General features: G+C 34.4%; 2 protein-coding genes and 1 pseudogene across 3 annotated transcripts; all 3 read right to left on the bottom strand.

The window, feature by feature from the left end:
* Positions 1 to 90: 90 nt before the first annotated feature.
* Positions 91 to 9018, bottom strand: LOC110425067 (Cysteine proteinases superfamily protein). Its single transcript, XM_021439854.1, has 11 exons — positions 8943 to 9018; positions 6909 to 7291; positions 6578 to 6822; positions 5691 to 5764; positions 4315 to 4369; positions 2437 to 2511; positions 2237 to 2310; positions 2101 to 2149; positions 1252 to 1336; positions 569 to 625; positions 91 to 457 (listed from the first exon to the last, which is right to left on the bottom strand). The coding sequence occupies exons 2-11, from the start codon at positions 7222 to 7224 to the stop codon at positions 408 to 410; spliced, it is 1080 nt and encodes a 359-aa protein (XP_021295529.1). The 5' UTR covers positions 7225 to 7291; positions 8943 to 9018; the 3' UTR covers positions 91 to 407.
* Positions 9019 to 10091: 1073 nt separating this feature from the next.
* LOC110425299 (protein WHAT'S THIS FACTOR 9, mitochondrial-like) lies at positions 10092 to 12346 on the bottom strand. Of its 2 annotated transcripts, none has more exons than XM_089785079.1 (2): positions 11032 to 12252; positions 10092 to 10747 (listed from the first exon to the last, which is right to left on the bottom strand). In XM_089785079.1, exon 1 carries the CDS (start codon positions 11891 to 11893, stop codon positions 11249 to 11251), a length of 645 nt encoding a protein of 214 aa, XP_089641205.1. In that variant the 5' UTR covers positions 11894 to 12252; the 3' UTR covers positions 10092 to 10747; positions 11032 to 11248. The 2 variants fall into 2 exon arrangements, with proteins under 2 accessions (XP_089641205.1, XP_021295851.2); XM_021440176.2 differs by having other exon boundaries at positions 10127 to 10747; positions 11018 to 12346.
* LOC149526629 (protein WHAT'S THIS FACTOR 9, mitochondrial pseudogene) lies at positions 11910 to 12344 on the bottom strand (annotated as a pseudogene).
* Positions 12347 to 21448: the final 9102 nt, after the last annotated feature.

Here is a 21448-nt window from a genome sequence, read left to right as displayed (position 1 = left end):
TTTTAGGAGCAAATTAATAAAAATCAACTTCATGTTACATGTTCTATCAGGTTAATCTCTTTATAAATAAAAAATAATGATCTTGTGACGTATACGAAAATTTTTCTATTAATAATCATGTGCCCTTAATATACTAAAAATGTATAAAATGAATCAATCAATCAATTGAAGAAATCACTAGAAATTTATTTACAATCAAATGCTATTGCCCTATTGCCGATTTTAAAGAAGAAAAAATAAGAAAAAAGTGTCACAAGGTCCTATCTATATACATCAAAGAAATTACATGGCATGTACAAAGATAGAAAGAGAGATGCTACTGACTATCAAAGGTAGCCCTAACCCCCAATGGAAACTCCACCAGGTGCAATGTTATGAGTTTGCCATCGCAAGCAATCCTCGTAACTTCAAATAATCCACCATTTCTTCTTTTTCTTACTCTCTAACATAGGCAGTTCTGGAAATAAAAAACAACATGAACATGATTATACAATAACTTAAACAGTCTCTTCCACATTGGGAATAGCAACTCGTGTTTTAATAAATGCGTTTTGCTGGGTAAGCTTACCTTCTTCAGGATAAATCGAATTATAGTGCACCTCAGCCCAGAAACTCAAGAATATAACTGCAAAAGTGATAATTCATGAGCAGGTTACATGGAAGCAAGTACATAAAACCAGCAACTAGAACAGCCATAGCCAATTTTAAGAGGCAAAGAATTCCTTCATCATATTCGATTGGCAAGTTTCGGTCTTAGCTAAAAACTAGAATATTATCATTTCCATCTAAAGCAAAGAAGTCAAAAAGCACTAGTTTGTACAAATTCAAAGACAAAAAATTTGGACCATGACATGAAAAATAAAATATAGCAAAACTCTGACCCTATCACAAGTGTATCTGCTTCTCAAATATTGGGAAACATGAACTGCTATCCAAAACTAAGTTATACAAAGTTCAGGAAGAATGGGTGATCCATGAATTCAACAACCTACACCATTCACAAGCTTCATGATCGTATAGACATGCTTCTCTTACATTTATCTGATTTGTGCTTTTTCTGTTTTATTCCAAAAAATGTTGTGATAAGCATGCGACAAGTATTGTAAATTGAGTCTAGCCTTAAAAGTTTAAAATCTAATGATATATCTGAACAACTCATCTCTGGGTTTTTTGTTTTCTCATATATTAATGCTCCATTTCCAATATTATACCAAAAAATGAAAAAAGATGAAAAGCATCAATATATCTTACTTCGTTGAGACTTTTGACGATGTGGAAGGATCTCGATATAACATGTATCCTTAAATGAAGTTAATACAAATATCTTCACCCCATACTGCAAACAAACAGCAAATTTACATTAATCATCTATTCAATAGTCCACGTAAAATAAGCAAAACACTAGCGTTGCAAAAGTAATGCAAGATATGAAATGTTACGTGCTTTAATGTTGTTTAGTTATATTTGTAACAATCACACATCTCTTCAGCAACTTCTCAAGCATACCACACATGAACCTACAACCTATTCCGCTTTACAATAAGTAAATGTCTTAAAGAAAATACAAATAAAAGTCCTCCATTATTTGATAAAATAGAACTTGAAATTGCTTGATAAAAAAATGTTATTGTGCTATGAGACATTTTATTACCCAATCTGATGAACGTTTAAAATCTTAAACAATAGGAAACAGTATCACATGAATAATTATAAATCATCTATTTTGTTGCCTTACCTCAACCCACAAATTTGTGGCCATTGTCAAGTTTTTAGGCAAGGAATAACATATTGCTCTCATATAATTTTCCAATCTTAGAAAACCACAAACTAATTGTGGTAACAAAGTTCACCCACACAGGTATAGCTTAACATTAATACTTCTTTTAGAAAACAAGCATGCATTTAAAACTTAAACAGCGAACATTTCCTAAAAAAATAATGTGAACAAAAATCAGTTCTCATATATTGCCAAAGTTTAAGCCTTATGGTGGTACAAAATTTATGGTCTATACTAAAATACTTTAAATCCAGCAATCAGTTGGAAAAAGAACTAACGTTAAATCATGTTAGAAATAAAAAAGGTTTGGTAGTTGACCATACCGTATCTGCAGCTGCTTGCAATGTAACATGATCACCCCATTCACCATTCCTGCTTCATCAATGTAAATAACTATTATAAGCATGAAAATGTTCTTAAAACATTTTTAGTACTAAAGTAGCACGGAAACATTTTTACTTGTTCATTTTCTTCAAATAGTCGCCGTAAGCCATTGGAACATAACCCTTGTAAATCTCTGGATTTGATTTAAGCTAATGAAATCAACATATCAAGAGAAAAAAAAAATCATTAGACTAACAGATTGAAAGATGCCACCAAAGGACTTCAATTGACTAGATAAAACTAGATAAAATGTACCTACGGACATGCCAACCAACCTGAGAAACAACTTGCTGCCTCACAAACCTGTGGTGATCTTGAGAACGGTAAAGTTGATCTGATAAAGAACGAAACTGGAACATATAAAATAAAAGGAATCACTTAAGGCATTGACACAGTTGACTTCAAAATTACAAGTCAGGCTCTACGGTCATCAAGTTCAATTAATAAATCAATAGTTAAGCATCAATCATTGATGATATTCTTGGAAAAATAAGTCCTAAATCTGGTGAACGACACATAAATTCAATTGGAAATTGTCACTGCTGAAACCAAAAACCGTAGACTAATTCCCATAGTTATATGTACATATATATGTTTCCATGTGTTAGGGTTTTTCTTGGATGCATAATATCAATAACCAACAACCAGAGGAACAACCATACCTATCGCGCAACGATTTGAAAGCATGCAGTCTTTCTGCCAAGTAGAAAATAATGGCAAAGGAAGACAAATGGAAATGGTATTTTTTTCCATTTTCATTGCCTTCCTTAGAAGCCTCTACATAAACTTGGAGTAAAATTTTGGCAAATGAATACTATGTATTCTCACCACATCCATTAAGTTCTCAAGTTACTTAGATGTAGACAACGCAATGCAACAATGGCAAATGAAAATTCATATTATCCACAACAGATAAATAACAGGAAGGTTCGGTCTAACACAAGTGATTGCTAGAGGACACGATAGCACCATCTGAAAATTATTGTACGCAGACCATAGTCACCAAAATCACTACTACCCCCTGGATTGGTAATCCAATTTGTATGCTCCAGATCATGGGTCTTTTCTGCCCCAGTTTGTTTGGGTACATGACCTGGATTGCCAAAATCATGGACCCAAATTGATGGGTTAAATAGAATGAAAAGAAGTTTGAAATGAGCAAGAGAAGAAGGAAGAAAGAGGCACAATGGAGAAACAATGAAGAGAGAAAGGTAAATGCATGTTTTCAAATGCAAAAGAAGAAATATTGACATGTCAAAAAATTTTAAAATATAAAAAGAATGGAAGAATCTGGAAACTCAAAGGTTGATTCCAGGCAAAAAGATTAAAAACGGTGGGCTGCATAGGCATACAGAGGCCATGCAACAAGAGAGAACATGTCCACTTTAAAATTAAAATGATTTAGTATTTTGATCTATATTCTATGTTAAGTGGGTTTCGTTTTATCTTTCAAAAAAAAAAAAGGGGGGTTTTGTTTTAGGATTATTATTATCATTGGTCCATTTATATACAATATTCATTCCCAGTATTTCCTCTATTTATTGGTAATTAAATAAATTGACTGACATTATTCGGAGAGTAAAGAGGGAACAAAACTACTACAAAACTTTACTATTGTTACTTCTTCTCTTTATAAAAAAGTGATTTAAAAGTAATATTCATTGTTATTTTCTTACAATCATGAAAATAGTTGCTTAAAAAAATATTTATAAACTTATATGTTCATACTATAATATATTTGCGTAATTGAAAAAGAAACACCTATAATCTTTTAAAGTAAATACAGTCCCACAAGTACCTTACAATGTACCACGACCCAAAATAACAAACCAATTAAAACTACCCCCATCATACCAGGAAAAACTTAATCCATGTGCCTCATCCCCAAACCCGTACCACGTACCTGGTAACAATGACTCAGACACTATATTCAACTACCATAAAGATTATAAAATAGTTAAGAGTCACCATAAACCCACGAAATTAGCATGAAAATTTTTATATAGTATCTTCATCCAACATGTTTATTTCAATTAGGACCCCTTTCAATCACTTGCATCTATGTCTCACTACAATTCAGCAAAGAAAACACCTGCGCATGTTAACATGCAATATCATGTATCTTTCTGTTAGAGAATTAAGTAAAAACCAACCTGACAGTTACCATCACCTTGAACCTTATTCTCAACCAGACCATACAACTGCAACCTGAAATATACAATAATAAATTCAAATTAAATATGTAATTAAAACCCAACATTCATAAGATTGAGTGTATTACTAAAACAAACATAACCCAATAACTTAACTGCAAAAGTTTTTTTTTTTTTAAATGGAGAAGAAGAAACAAGAAATGGTTAAGCAAGAACAACTCACTAGATGCCAAAATTGAATGGCAAGTCTATAGAAGAGGAAAAAAAACAGTTGAATGGGGAGAGGAAATTCTATGGCAATGGAGCAATGACTTACCAAATGGATCCTGATACAAGAGTTAAAATATTTTAAAGAATTAAAAAAAAAAAACCTTAAACAAGTGAATTTCTCATTGTAAACAAAATACACGTGCTCAACCACACCTTGATATCTTATAGAAGGGAATGAGGTACAAAAGACCCCTTCAAAAAGAAGCAGAACTATTTACCAAGATGGATCCATACATGGGCAACCTCATAGAAAATGCCAAACGTGCTGGTTAAATAGCTTCCGTCGTCTTCAATCCTCATTAAAATATATTTAAATTGAACATTTTTTTCTTTTATCATTACTTAATTTCCCACTACCTCAAGAATGGAAACCTAAAGCAACTGGACATATTTCTAGTGAATCCAACTGAGCTTAATGAGCTCAGCTAACTATTGATAGGTGAGACTTTTCTCAATAGACATTGTGAGTTATTTATAATGTAATGCAAAAGGAATATCATTTGAATATACAGAGTGGATGACTAAACTCAAATGGTTCTTATTTTGTTCCAGAGCTGTTAGTTTCACAAGCTTTTAAATTCTAGCACTGCATAAATTTGAGGTAACCTAATTTTTAAGGTTGCTATCAAAATTCAACAAGAAGCTTCTTTTAAGAATTTTATGACTGATGGTCAGAACCACCGGCAATTTCAATTATGGAGTCTAAAAGTTAAGTTCTCACAAAAAATTAGGGGTAACGCTATGATATCAAAAAGAGAAAAAGCAAAGTAGACGCTAGGTAGGGGAGATTAGATTTGAACCAAGGAGTGTTTAGAGCTATATGAGGTTCTAAATGAGAGTCATTTAGTCTTTTGTTAGACCACATAATAATGTGCAACTTGTCATAGTACCCTAGTTGCCTGATATGCAGATGCGCTTATATCATTTTAAAGGGTTTTCTTCAAATTGCTAACCCTGGAATTGGATCATAGTTTGGGATGTTAATTCTCGAAATATGAAAATTTAGGATATAAAACGAAACCAACCCCAAAGTTCGGGGTGGTGAAGTTTATTTGCCACAAAAACATAAGAGAATCAGATAAAATAGAGAATATTTTGAGCCAAACCTATTAAGCAGCCTTTGATGGTCTGATATCTCTTCATCAACCGATGGTATTTCACCATTAATTTTAGGTACATGCTGCACGATACATATCATAAAATTAGCAAAGTCAATTCTGATACAACACAATGTTATAGGGTAAAAGGTGAAGAAATCACATCCATAAGCACAAATCGAAGTTTGCCTTTTTGCATCAGTAGATGCAACTTAATGGTGAACCTTGAGACACTTCAAGCAGTGTCAACCTACTAAACTTTAATGCTTGAATTTTATGTTAAGAAATTATAAACAAATGAATTAATTTTAACATGTGATGATCCCTAATCATTCCATTAAAATAAAACATTGTTTACCAAAAGAGTGTACACCAACTCAACCAAGTTCATAACATTCATTAGAAAAATTTGTAACCAATTAACAAATTATAATTTTCGTTAAATTTAAATATATCCAGCCTTCTTTTTTCAATACATAGGGAGCGAAAGAAGGATAAGGCAAATCTTATAGCTTTCATAGACAAGAATTCCTCTAACAGAAGCAATTAAAAATTATAAACAAGAATTTAACCCAACACTTCCACAAAACAAAAGGAATGAAGTCAGAACAGGCATTATTTTATTTGAAGAACATCTTGTTTAAGATTGCAAATGATGCAGAACACTTGATTGGGTTACCATGATCAATTCGTCATATTTCATTCCTCACAAAAGAGATTGAAAACACAAGGACTTCATCAAAATTATATTAACAAATAAAATCAACTAAAAGGTTAAAGAAAATAATGTGCGAAATGACGCTGCCACTGCACTGCAGAGGAACTTCAATTAAAATTTAACAAGAAAATCCTTCAAATCCTAATAAATAATGCAATTTTCCAGGACTTGTACTTACGGGAATAGCAACCATGTCATTCAACCTCTTCTCGACTTCACCATCAAGAGCAGATGACTCATCAATGTTATCTATACACAACATGTCTTCACCCAGAAAATCTTTGTCTCCCATGCCAGAGTCACCACCTGGCTCACATCTACTTATGTTATGATCACTTAAATCCCTCTTCCCATGATTAACTTCATTTGTGCACCGTTCAGTTTGGTTAGGATCTTCTACAATTTTCCTAACATCTTCATGATCTATACACGATAGGTAACAATATTAAATTAATAAAAAGCCAACATAATCATTTAGCCACAATGGCAACATACGAAATTCCCACTACCAGAACTATGTTGTCTTCCAGGAAAGCCAAACCAATCTTGGGCAAGAATAGAATCTTGGCCAGGATTAGTAGATCCAGATGCCTCAGCAGCAGCAACTCGAGAGAGTTCCTCTTGAAGGGCATGTGCAATTACCGCATCATTCTCTACATTTATACGTTCTGGTTCATAATAACCCTCTCCAATATACCCAGTTTGGCTATTGTCTCTCTCATATTGAGCAACACTACCACTGGCACCAGAATGGCTAAATACACAAACTTGTAGATCTTGGAGACCCCAGCGAAGAACATCAGGATCTATATCATATGTAATCATTGGTAAAATTTATAAGAGAACACCGTGCACGTTCTGCCTTAATTGATATACTCCCCCAAATGAATTTCTGAGGACAAGAACATAGAAGTAAATTAATCATAATTAGCATATGATAATATCAACCATCCCAAATCAGGAAAATATACATATACAAAGCCTAAAGAAACTAACACAGAAATCTCTTAACATAGATTCAAGAAGCACACAAAAAAACCAAAAAAAAAGAAGAGAGAGAAAGCAATCATTGCTTGTAAGACATACAACCCGGAACAAGAAAACAACAAAAACACTAATGCCAAACTCCAAATTCTTAACAAAACCAATCTTCCAATCCAAAACAAATTCATCAAACAGAAAACCAACCCAACACACTATTTTCCAATTCATATATGCAAATTCACAGAAATCACCTAGGAATCCAAGCAAATGATGAAAAAGAAGAAAGAAAATTTTACGGGAAGAAAAAATGGACTTTCTTTTTCTTTTCTGAGATATTTTGGCATATTTGAACATTGAAATCTCTCCTTCTTTCTTACTTTTCTTTTTTTCACTCCCTCTCTTATTACCTTGAAACAATCAAATCTTTACTATTATTACTACCAAGCATGTAGTTATTGCTCTGTGGGGTCTATTGGAGATTTGACTAGTACAAGGTAAAAAGAGAGGAGAATGGCTGAATTTGTTTGGGATTATTCTTGACTTCAAGTTGCTTTTTCTATGTGTAATTTTTTTAAATACTAGTTATGCTATGTTTAAATACGAAGGAAATGTATTTACAAAGTGATTAGAAATAATAATTGGGAAAAGTTAGGTGGATGCATCTTGGTCTTGTATTCAAAGACCTAAACATGCTACAAACTTAATTTGGATTCGGATAATAACCATGGAAAAAATTCCAAAATTATTACAAAAGCCTATAACATGTGCAATATAATTGCTTTGAAGTTATAATTAAGTTACAAATCTTCTATCTATTAAAAGAGTTTCCTGGTGTTACCTGGTGCATGAGTGAAAATTAATGCTTATAATGAATTTCAATCACAAAATTTAATGGTTTTTATCATGCCAGCATATTTGACGATAATCTTACACCTTACTATATATTACATTTTCAGCAATTTGAATGATTTTCAACTCGAGATTTCTGTCTAAATTTCAATGATATTACATAATTGAGATATAATTAATCCAATTAACAAAATTATTTTTTTTTAATAACTGAGAGATTTTGGATTCAAATTCCGCTTACATGTATACAAAAAGATTACATACAATCTCATTAATTATTGATTTTCTTTTTTTCTCACATCTTATACTGCAAGTTTCAAAACTAACTTAAGACCAACCAATTCCATCCTAGTTTAATGTTATCCTCTCGATTCGATTCTTTCACATATTTACTGAATAAACTATCCTCGATTTTTCGTAAATATCGCTATATACGACGTTTCCAAGGTACCTATACAAAAATTTGTTCTCATTCCAACAAAAATTCGCTGAACACTTATAGGTTTCCATGTACTTTTACGAATATACATACAAAAATTCTAACGGATAAAAGAGGAAACAAAAACAATTGAAAAATACATGAACAACAAAATTCAGAAAAATCCAATTATTGTTTATAGATAAGAGAACTACTATTAGGAATAAGAATAGAATCTTTAAATAAAAATGGAAATAAAAATTTTATGTAAAGAAAAAAAATAGAAACTTACCTGAAATAAATGATAGCAACGAAGACTGCGAAGGAGAGAGAGAGAGAGAGAGAGAGAGAGGCGAGAAAAATATCAGAAGCCGAAGTCAGAAACAAAGCCTTTTATACTTATCTTCTATACTCTTTGGGTTTGTGGGCCCCAATTGATTTGAGTATTGGGCCCCGCCGCCCTTTGCTCTTCATCAAGTTATTTGAATTATTTAAAAATTTTAAATAAATTTTTTATTTTTCATTATGTTCAGTTAATATTTTTATTTTAAATTTAAATTTTTTTTATAATTAACAATATTGTTAATCAAATTGTTAATTGTAATTTTATATTAAAGAGACGTTCATTTAGAAGGTAAAAAAACACATGTTAAATTATTTGTTATTATAATATAATATTTTTATTAACAATAATTAATAAATTTATTTAATTCAAAATAAAATACAAATATTTACTTAAAATTTTTTTCCAATATTATATAAATAATAATAGAGAAAAATCAGTTTTTTCAAGTATAGGAAAAAGAGGATACGTGGAAGGTAGAGTGATGCCGGCCTATACTAATATGGTCCGAAGCCTCATCCTTGTCTAGTTCTCCTATGTTATGTTGTGTCCATTGGAAGAGTCCAAAAAGACGCCCTTTGAAAACTAAATATACCTAACATAACGTTACATATTAGGTAAATTAAAAACATTAAGATGTGCCTAATATTTTGACAATTGTCAAATATGCAACCAAACAGCATCTCAACAATCCTGGCGTCTTACATTGTTCTTTATTGGCTTTACAACTCAAACATAACAAATTTTATTTTCCAAAAAAAAAAAATAGCATACCATTTTTCATGGAAATACCCCTAATTTTAATTTGAAATTTTTTATTTTAAAATTTCAAAAGATAACCATTCTGCAAACCAAATATCAGAATAAATGTTATTCTCCCCAACTAAACATACCCTTTTATGTTATAATTCGCAATCATATATATATATATATATATGAAAAAATTTTTATTATCTGTCCTGAACTAAGCATACCCTTTATGTTATAATCAGCAATCATATATATATATATATATGAAAAAAAATTTATTATCTTTGTCTGGATTTTGAATTGGGATGGGAAACTATATTTTTACTGATTTACTAATTCATGTCTTAAGTTGTCCAGAGTGGCATTCTATTCTAATTTACATGTTGAAGAGAATTGACTTTGCAGGTATCCAAGTTAGAAATCAAAACATTATAATATGTCAGGTCAATGGATTCATGGTTAAGTTTCATGTACTCCCCACTGCACAAACTTGTCAATGAAGGGAATTAAGTAAGGTTGAAAATGAAAATCCCTGACGCATGCATTAGTGGTTTTTTTTTTTTTTTGTTGACTTCAGCAAGATATGCAAATCTATATTTGGACGCTAACAGTTTGACATCTCAACCTGACATATATACCAGATGTAGCTGACAGGATTTGGTTAACTTGGGAGTTTTGACTTCTGCTAGCATTTCAGAATCCCAGTGAACCAAAAATACTTGGCAGATCATGATACCAGGGAAGCAATGCTTCATCTCAGGCATGGACAATAGATACAGAAGGAAGGAGCATCATTTTTCAGTCTCAAAATGATTTTTAAGCTTTTTACTGTTGGCCAATTCACTACTGAAGAACACACTAGTTTCCTGCGACTGTTTTGTTGGATGATTCAACAAACTGCCATTCAAAGTCATTTGATGATCAAAATGGTTAAACTAGTCAATGTAATTCTAATCTTCAATGGAATGATCGTCCTTCAGCTGCTTTTTCTTGTTCTTGTTGCTCTGCAAGGCAGGCCAAATGGACACCAATTAGATAGATTTTGACATGAACCACAAATACAATCAATAAACAGTTTACAGTTATTTATACCAGGAAAGAAACTGAGGCACTAAACTAGAGCATCTATTGAAGACATAGGTTAAATATCACAAGAGATGAAACCTCTTCTATATTAAAATTTGCCAGTAATACTTATAGAACAAGTACATGTTAGCATCATCTGCAAGAAAACATTTTGACATTAATAATATCATGGCAATGCTAATAACTACCTTTTCGGAAGTACCTTCACAATGAAAGAACTGCTGAAATGCACCAACAGGTCCAAGACTTGCCACTTTTTAAGTACTATTGTTAGTTCCAGTGTCTAGCTAAGACAAATCCCCTGCCACTGAAAGGCTAGTCTATAAGCATAAGCTCTAATCACTGTCTAGGAGAAGCTCTTGCCCAAACTTATTGTGTTAGCCTGCACATGTCTAACTTAAAAATTATGGAAACATAATTTACAAAGGAACCTCTGTTCCGTCTTCTGACTCTGAATCCAAATCCAAATCCTTCTCCAACTTTTCTTGCTCAATAAACCGATTATTAGTCTTTCTATTCTTCAAAATCCTACCTGATTCTTTAACCAATCGAATGTATTTCCTCCTCACTCCCAACAATGGATGCCTCTCTATACTAGACTTACCACAATACGCCTCCTTAAGAATTGCAGTACAAGTCTTGTTCTTAAAAGATAAATAAAACATATGAGGATGCCTTTCAAATGCTTTATGAACTTTCTGTGGCAACCCAAAATATTTCTTAAGACACAAAAGCTTCTTCCTTTGTGCTGAGTGTTCAACAAACAAACTCAACAACTCGTGAAGAATCCCTACAACCCTTTTCTCAGCTACATCACTATTAGGATCTAAATGTGAAAAATCCTCATAAGGTGAAACATAAGGAAGTTTTTGAAACTCATTTAACCAACCTTCGATCTTCCTCCTTAACCGTAAACCTTTCGATGGAAAAATCGGAAACTCAATTCCTTCCATTGCCCCACCAAAATACGCACCATTTTTCATCGCATTTCTTTGCATTGTAGACAATACTTTTTCCCCCTCACTCTCAACAGCCAATCCTTTTAACCCATCTTCCATGTCCATAAACCTAAAAGACTCATCAAGATTCCCTTTTGAATCCTCCAATAAAACCTTCAGGCAACCCCAAATACCATTCCATTCCTTTAATAATCTTCAAAGGCAAAACCTTATCTTTACTTATTAAAATAAACCTTTTCAACCTATCCTTCAAATCCTCCTTGCATTCATCAATTACCCTTTTCTCCTCTCCATCAATCTCGGCAGCTTCTGGGGTCAACCTAAACCAAGGCAAATTGTATTCAGGACCTCTAAACTCCTCAAAAACTGAAGGGTATTGCCTTAGGAACCTAGCAACCTTAATGGAAATATCAAATTCTAAGCCTCTTTTGATACAGCAGAGATGGGATGCAACCATTGGGGTCTTTAGCAATGAAGTTTTTGAGTTGAATAATTGTTTAAGCTCTATGGATTTATGGATGTGCACTATTGAGTCAAAGAATGGATCTTCTTCCATTTCATGTACACATTCACATAGTTATGATTTTGGGGTATCCAAAAGGAGGTTTTTGGTGAATAAAAAGGGAAAAGATTAGCTTTTTAAAGTGGATTTTGGTTTGAGTTGTGGAAAACACGGGGTTTGGGTTGTTCGAGGGATTTTTCAATTCGTTGGCAAAAGATATGCAGAAACGAGTGCGGTGCCACCTCCCAGCACCCTTGAGGACAGCTTTCTGCTCTCTCTGTTGATGGGGAGCCGAAAAATTTCTTTGGAAGGGAGGGTGGTTGGTTTCGGAAAAAAAAAAAAAAACCTAGCAAAAGCCGCGATAGAGAAAGCCCAGAAACCTAGCACCACAGAAAAAATAAAAAAAAATCAAAGAAGAAACCTAGGATGAAAACTCTTTAAAGAAACCATAGACTGGTTTCATGCTTTGTTCTTTAGACTAGAAAGTTCTCAGATTTCGGCATTTGGGAGCATTCGGGGTGTAGAATCGAAAAGCTCGAAAGATTGCTTTTTGATCTGAGACAGGAATATGGCAGTAGAATACGACGTAGGCTAAAGAGTGGCATGGCGCTTTGAGCGGTGGAAGGCTTAGGTCTGTGTTGCTGGATTGAAAAGGATGAGGCTTGGGGCTGTGAGGAAAACAGAGTGAAAGAACGGTGTCGTTTGGTGGAGGCGAAGAAACAGTTCATCAGGGGACATCAGATAAAAAAAAAATCTGGTATTTTACTGGTTTATCCGAAAAAAAATATAAAAAAGAAAAATCCAGTTCAAAAAAAAGATAAACTTATAGATAAAAGCTTAAAATTTTGTATTATATATGTCAAAATTTGAAATACATCCGGATGAAATATTGAAACAAATTTTAAACATTCAGAAGAAAGAAAAATAAACTAGCTAAAACCCAATGCGATTATATAGAACAAATTGATGGATAAAAAGTACATAAAAAACTATGTTGTTGGCAACTTGAACCGACACACAGGACATACATGACTTGTCTTCAGCCATCGAAGAATGCAATCTCCATGGAACAAATGGGAGCAAGGCATTTGAGTAACTTGAGAACCAGTTAACATCTCTTCCAAACACACTGAACACTTCTCTTTTGAATGACAGGTCACTTTTTCCAAGGCTTGAACCGAGGTTGAAGATGCAGGCACCAACCTAACCACTTGTTGTTCACTCGACTCCCTTGTAGCACGTTCCCTCACTAAATCCAAAGCGTTCCTTATCGAATTACCAAGCCCCGCTTGTCTTATAACGTTAGCCATGTTTTCCCAATCTGCTTGTTGGAATCTCCAACCTTGAGCCTGCAACCGAGCCATATCTTCAAGCTGGTGAAGAATTTCTTCTGCTTGCTTCGCCTTGAGCATTGCCAGATATTCATCATGGGGCACAATCACTTCCTTCTTAATAAAGACAAGCAGGAAAAATTTCTTACGTCCTGATTCACTGACCATGCTATCACAAACATCCAACATGGAGGTTATAACACCATCTGTTGACATTAAGGGGACTGATTCTTGGTCATAAACCCGGTTTTTCCAATGCAAATTTCTCAACGAGAATGGGATTATTCTGGTGTTGGCAAGCATATTCGATATAAAATCCTTTGTCAGCTCGTTGGCTGGATGATGCTCAAAATCATGCCATGAATCGTGGCCTTGAATATAGCTTTGAATGGATTTGTCTGGTTTGTCTGATAAGTAACTCATCTTGATATTGCACTTGAACGTGATCAGAGGAGATTCTAAAGATTGATCATCCTTGTAAACATTGTTTGGCTGTGCAGAAACATAAATCCTGTAGTTATGGCTTGAATTGCAGTGCGCCATTGGTTCCTTGGGATGAAAGGTAAAGTAGAAATTTAGGTTGAGAAAGTGAAAGAAAGCATTGCTGGTCCCTTCTTTTATTCTATTAATCTTCTTCGTAGAGGAGGATGTCGGTTTCCTATTTTTTATTATTATTATTTTTTTGAAAGGTGGATTTCCTATTTGCATTAGTATTTCCTTTTCCTTGTCTACTTTGGAGTTGGGTCAACTTGAACTTGCATTACGGCTAAAGTAAATATTTTTAAGGATTATTTTTCACAAAAAAAATATATTTTTAAGGATTACTTACACATTTAGTATCCAAATTATATTAAAATTATAGATTTGGTAATTAATTTAAGCTTCTACGATTAATGTTGCCAACTGGAGACCCCTCTTCTGTACAGCTTCTATAATGTTTCTCTGGATTGGGGTACTTGGGGAGGGCAATTATTTTTGGTAAGCATTTTTGTTTATTAATAGCAGTCCAAGCTCCTCATCCAGGAACCTAATCTTGGACTAGAAAATTATGCTATGACCAAAATAGAACAACAGATATAACAAAGATGGATTCCGGCAATTGTAATGTAATAGAAAAGTAACTCAAACACCATTTGGAGTTTGACTTGTGCTACTCATTTATTATTAAATTTTATTGCTTTAGAAGTTTTATCTGGAACGGTAACCGATTGAGCTATTTTTATTGAAACAAAATATATGAAGATCATGTGTCCTTTTAACTTCAAAAGGCTCCTTTAAACATAAAATCTGGTTAATATACAGTCATTTCGCACCAGCAAAGATACAGAGGCATAAAAGAAAACAAATAAGTAAGGAATGTAAAAAAAATAGGGAGCAGATTAGACAAGACAAAGAAAGGATAAGGATGAGTTCTAAACATGCCTTAGTTACCAAAAGCTAGCTTATATATAGGCTGTACATGTAACAAGAAAACAATAAAATGGGCACAAAATCAGCTAGCAGTCTGTAACTTCTTCCTAAAATAATGGTAAAAAAATATCTTCCTCCTGTTGACTAGGAGTTCCTAAATGACAGAGTAAAAAGACTGACCAACAATGCCTCCCTTAAACACAGTTTACAGGGCTTCAAATTCTTCTAATGAATAGATACCAAGCATGTCTCTGAACTTGAGAAAACTCTCCTTCTTTAAGGCTTTGGTGAAAATATCTGCTGCTTGGTCTCCACCTTTGCAGTAAACCACATCAATTATACCGTCATGTGTAAGGTCTCTTAAGAAATGATACCTTACATCTATATGTTTGCTTCTCCCATGGAACACTGGATTTTTTGACAATTGATAGTTGAGCTATTGTCATAATATTCTGGAGTAGCTTCTGTTTGCTTGCACAAATTTTTTCCAGCAACTTCCTAAGCCAGATAGCTTGACATGCACAAGCTGTTGCTGCAACAAACTCTGCTTTCTGTAATGGACAGAGTTACTATAGGCTGCTTCTTGGATGACCATGATATAGCATTTGATCCCAACTTGAACACAAATCTAGTGGTGCTCTTCCCATCATCTCGATCTCCTGCATAATCACTGTCTGTAAACCTTATCAACATTGAATTTTCTCCTTTCTTGTACAACAAATGATGGCTGGTCGTGCCCTACAAATACCTCAGAATTCGTTTAGCTACTAAGAGATGAGATTGTTTAGGTTTGTCCATGTACCTGTTGATAAGGCTAACTGCATACATTATATCAAGCCTAGTTGTTGTGAGATACATCAAACTTCGTACTATTTATTTGTAGTAAGTTCCATCAACATCTTTTCCTTTTGGATCCTTGTCTAACTTTATGCTAGGATCAGCTGGTATCAGAATTGGATTACATTTCTCCATCTGAAACTTAACTAACATTTCCTGCACATACTTTTTCTAAGAAACAAAAATTTCACTATCTGATTGAACTACCTCAAGCCCAAGGAAGTAATGCAATCTTCCTAAATCAGTCATGTCAAACTCCTTCATCATAGATTCTTTAAACTTGTCAAACATAATCTCATTGTTTCTAGTAAAAATTAAGTCATCCACATATAGACAAACAATGAGAATATTACCTTTATCAAACCTGATGTAGAAAGTATACTCATATGGGAATTTGTGAAAGCCTTTTCTTGCAAAATAGGCATCTATGTGGCTGTACCAAGCTCTAGGTGCCCGCTTTAATCCATATAATGCCTTCTTCAGTCTATACTCCTAGTGTTCTTCACCAGTTTTGATATAGCCAGGAGGTTGATCAACAAATACTTCTTCTTGTAGCTCTCCATGTAAAAATGTTGATTTTACATCAAGCTGATATATCGGCCATTGGTTTTGAGATGGCAATCCCAAAATCATTCTGATTGTATCATGCCTCACAACAGGTGCAAACACTTCCTCATAGTCAACACCATACTCCTATTTTTACCCTTTTGTTACAAGTCTGGCTTTGTGTTTGTCTATCTCTCCATTTTATTTCAGCTTGGTCTTCAACAAGCATTTCACTCCAATACTTTTCTGCCCTTTTGGCAATGTTTTCAGTTCCCAAGTGTTATTCCTTTTAATGGCTGATATCTCCTCATTCATTGCCTTCTACCATTATGGTTTCTTGACAGCTTCCTCGAAGGTAATTGGATCATATTCTGTAAACAAGAAAAAAATGAGTCAAAGTTTCATCTGTTTGACAAACTCCAGTTACCTCATAATCTTCCATCCAAGCAAGCCTCCTTCGTTGCCTTTTAACTCTCTAGTCAAGGGTACTTGTGCTTTGACTAGTAGTTTCAACCTCTTTAGCTTGTTCTATATTATGCTGTTTTCCTTCACCATTGGTCTACTCTTCATCATTGAGACTTGTAGATATATGTTGCTTGCTCCCCCTTCATCCCATTGCAAACTCTGTTTCTTCAAAGACCACATCCCTACTAACTACAATCTTCTTTATAGTGGGATTGTAGAGTTTGTAAGCTTTTGTACAATCTGCTATGCCAAGAAACACACACACTTCTATCCTTTGTCATCCAATTTCTTCCTTTTTTCATCTGGTATGTATGCATAACCAATGCAACCAAAAATTTTGAAATAACTTACATCAAGTCTTCTTCCACTCCATGCTTCTTCAGGTGTCATGTTTTGCACAGACAATGTTGGACTTCTATTCAGAATGTGCACACTCCAATTTGCTACTTCAAGCCAAAATTTCTTTGGCACTCTGCTCCTTACCATCAAGCTTTTCAACATGTTCATGATTGTTGGATTCTTCCTCTGACTCACTCTATTTTGTTATGGACTGTAAGCTGCTGTTTTCTGTCTCTTTATGCCATGTAACTCACAAAATTTTAAAAAATCTTGTGAGTCATACTCTCCACCTCTATCTATGTGTAGCACCTGAATTCTCCTTCCTGCTTCATTTTTTGTAATTGCTTTAAATTTCATGAAAGTTTCAAATCCTTTTGATTTTTCTGCAAGAAAGTACACCCAAGTTTTTCTATTATGATCATCTATAAAGGTTGCACAGTAGCTTTTTCCACCATTTGAAGTTGGAGTGATAGGTTTACATATATATGAGTGGATAATCTCTAATATTTCTCTTACTCTCTGTGTCTTTCCTTTTGGAAAAGATACCTTATGCTACTTTCTAATGACACAATCTTCACAAATGCTGGAAGAAATTTGAAAAGTTGAAAGACCAGTCACCATGTTCTTCTGTTGTAAGATTTTTAGTCTTCCAAGATTCAAGTGGCCATATCTAAAATGCCACAACCAAGTTGTATTCCTCAACTGAGCTGTAAAACATTACTGCTCAATATAATTAAGATTAAGTTGAAACATTCTTTTGGCAGTCATATTTACTTGTGTTGTTAGTCCAAGTTTGTCATTTTGAATTTTGCACATACCATCCTTGATAATCACTTCATAGCCTTTCTCTTGTAGTTGTCCAATGCTCAGCAAGTTGGTCTTTAAATTTGGTACAAAGAGTACATTGGAGATTGTTTGAATTGCATTCCCTTTTGTTCTGATTTTGACCTAACCTTTCTCCATGACAGAGACTTTAGTGTTATCTCCAAATTTCATGTTGTCTCTGAAAGTTTCGTCCAAGCTTGAAAAAACTTCTTTGTTACCACTCATATGGTTACTACACCCCTTGTCTAAGTACCACAAGCCCTTGACAGTTTCCTCCTTTGTTTGACAGACCATCAACAAAGATATCTCTTCCTCCTGTTCTGCAAAATTGGATGATTCTTCCTTGCTTTTTGACCTATTTGTTCTGCATTCTGACTCGTAATGGCCAAATTTATGACACCTGTAGCACTCAAAATGTGCCTTGCTTCCTGCTTTTCCTTTGTGACTAGTTTGAGTAGATCTTCCTTGACCTCTCTCCTTTCTTTGAGCATTATTATCTGTTTGCACACTCTTGTATCCATTTTTTTTTTGCTCCTATCAGCCTGCTTGCTTGAGTAGAGACTTGAAGAGCTTGCTCCACTTGGTCTAGTTGGATCAACTTCTGCTCATGAACACGTAACGAACTCTGAAACTCATTTAGGGATAGTGAGCTAATATCATGTGACTTTTCTATGGAAAGACAACAAAGTTATATTTTGGTGTCAGTGATCTCAAAATCCTCTCTAAAATGACCACATCTTCTGACGCATCGCCATGCACCCTCATCTTGTTAACAATGGCCATTAGTCTTGAGAAGTATTCTGTAATTGTCTCACCTGGCTTCTTCCTCAAGGTTTCAAACTCAGTTCGAAGTGCCTGAAGTTGTTGCCTTTTGGTTTTGACAGAACCTTGGTACTTTTTCTTCATTGAGTCCCATATGTGCTTAGAGGTGTCTTTGCAAAGCAATGTCTCCAAGATTGAACAATCATTGGCCTGAAATACATAATTTTTGATCTTTAGATCTTTCAATTTCAACGCCTTTACTTCTGTTTTTTATGCTTCTACTGCTCTTGCTGCCTATTGCGATATACCTTCTGAAACTACTTGCCGGTATTCTTTCGATCTCATAAAGTTCTCCATCAACATACTCCAACGGTCATAATGACCGTCAAAATGTGGAATGGAGGGTTGGACGAAATTCTCAGAAGCTATAAGAAAGTGTGTAGAATTTTAGCTGTTGCAAGGAATATTGTCTATAACACTTTTAAAACCTTGCTCTAATACCAAATAAAAGAAAACAAATAAGTAAGGAACATAAAACAATAGGGAGCAGATTAGACAATACAAAGAAAGGATAAGGATGAGTTCTAAACATGCTTTATTTACCAAAAGCTAGCCTTATAGGTTGTACATGTAACAAGAAAATAATAAAATGGGCATAAAATCAGTTAACAGTATGCAACTTCTTCCTAAAATAATGGTAAAAAAAAAATCTTCCTCCTATTGATTAGGAGCTTCTAAATGACAGAGGAAAAAGACTTATCAACAAGGCATTTATTAAAGCATCCACTACAAAGAGTGAACATTACATGTGAAAACTAATAAATTTTTGAAAGAAAGCAAAGGCACCAACTCTCCTTTTTTTTCCTTTTTCCATTTTTGATGGGAACTCTCCTTCTATATACACATGAACATTTAGAAACCTAATAACCATAGACAAGCAACATTCATGTTCACATCAACCACAATACAATGTTTTGACTATGACACAAAACCATTGATACTTAAAACAGGGTTATGTTACATAGTGAATGATAACTTAAAACACATAGGAAAGAAAGTTCCAGCTGAAGTCATACATTTTGATAAAACCACTAATCCAGGCAAGAGGAAGGTGACATGCAAAACATGGCATTCATTTTTGACCTCATGCTTGAAATTCAGATTGCTCTTCCTCTTCTTCTAACAGCTTCTTTTGAAGGCACTGCCCCTGATATGCGTTTTGAAGACATGCTAATGGTTAATGTTTCTTGAAAAGCAGAATGGACTTTCTCATTGATTATATCAAAAGAAATTGTTTGTTACCAAGTCCAGAAGATTGATGAAGTTAAACGAAAGTATAATTCTACCATTGTAACCCTAATCGTTTCTATACCTATGTTAACAAAAGTTTGAACAAAAGAGAAACAACCTAAACTTTAAGGAGTGGTCAGCCTGCGGCGCAGCAGCTCATAACACTCAGGGATGCTGAGGTGACGAGCAAAACAGATCATTCTTCAAAAAGACACCCAGATAAAAAGGAATTCTTGTGTTTTACTTCAACAAAGTATAGATAAAAGCTTAAAATTTTGCACTATATGTGTTAAGTTTTGAAAAACATCAGGAAAAGGATACCTTCTAATGTCAATATTGAAACAAATTTTGAACATGCAGAAGAGAAAAGAACAAACTATGTTGTTGGCAACTTGAACCGGCACACCGGACACATATGACTTGTCTTCAACCACTGAACAATGCAGTCTCCATGGAACACGTGGGAGCAAGGCATCTGAGTCACTTGAGAACCAGTTAACATCTCTTCCAAACACACTGAACACTTCTCTTCTGAACCACAGGTGACCTTTTCCAAGACTTGAATCGATGTTGCAGCTGCAGGCACCAACCTAACCACTTGTTGTTCACTCGACTCCCTTATAGCACGTTCCCTGGCTAAATCCAAAGCGTTCCTTATCGAATCACCAAGTCCCGCTTGTCTTATAACATTACCCATGTTTTCCCAATCTGCTTGCTGGAAGCTCCAGCCCTGAGCCTGCAACCGAACCATATCTTCAAGCTGGTGAAGAATTTCTTCCGCTTGCTTCGCCTTGAGCATTGCCAGATATTCAGCATGGGGCACAATCACTTCTTTCTTGATAAACACAAGTAGAAACATTTTCTTGCGTCTTGATTCACGGACCATGTTATGACAAACATCCAACACGGAGATTATAACACTATCTGTTGACATTAAGGGGACTGATTCTTTGTCATAAATCCGTTTTTTCCAATGCAAATTTCTCAACGAAAATGGGATTATTCTGGTGTTGGCAAGCATATTAGATATAAAATCCCTCGTCAGCTCATTTGCTGGATTATGCTCAAATTCATGCCACGAATCGTGGCCTTGAACATGGATTTGAATGGATTTGTCTGGTTTGTCTGATATGTAACTCACCTTGATGTTGCACTTGAACGTGATCTGAGGAGATTCCAAAGATTGATCATCCTGGGAAGCATTGTTTGGCTGTGCAGAAACGTAAATCCTGTAGTGATGGCTTGAATTGCAGAGCGCCATTGGTACCTTGGGGTAAAAGGTAGAGTAGAAATTTAGATTGAGAAAGTGAAAGAAAGCACTGCTGGTCCCTTGTTGTATAGTATTAATCTTCT

The sequence above is a fragment of the Theobroma umbraticum genome, unplaced genomic scaffold, assembly GCF_002168275.2.
Source record: "Theobroma umbraticum cultivar Fairchild unplaced genomic scaffold, ASM216827v3 scaffold_81.0, whole genome shotgun sequence".
In the NCBI taxonomy this organism is placed as follows: Eukaryota; Viridiplantae; Streptophyta; class Magnoliopsida; order Malvales; family Malvaceae; genus Theobroma; species Theobroma umbraticum.
Note: the sequence above shows the minus strand (reverse complement) of the source record. Positions and strands in the feature narration are given on the sequence as shown.

Coding starts and splice junctions, on each gene's coding strand:
- LOC110425067 (XM_021439854.1), bottom strand. CDS start 7,224: ATGATTACATATGATATAGATCCTGATGTTCTTCGCTGGGGTCTCCAA. Junction 4,370..5,690: donor CATCAAAGGCTGCTTAATAG/GTTTGGCTCAAA, acceptor TGTATATTTCAG/GTTGCAGTTGTATGGTCTGG. Junction 2,150..2,236: donor TATTTGAAGAAAATGAACAA/GTAAAAATGTTT, acceptor TTGATGAAGCAG/GAATGGTGAATGGGGTGATC.
- LOC110425299 (XM_021440176.2), bottom strand. CDS start 11,893: ATGGACATGGAAGATGGGTTAAAAGGATTGGCTGTTGAGAGTGAGGGG.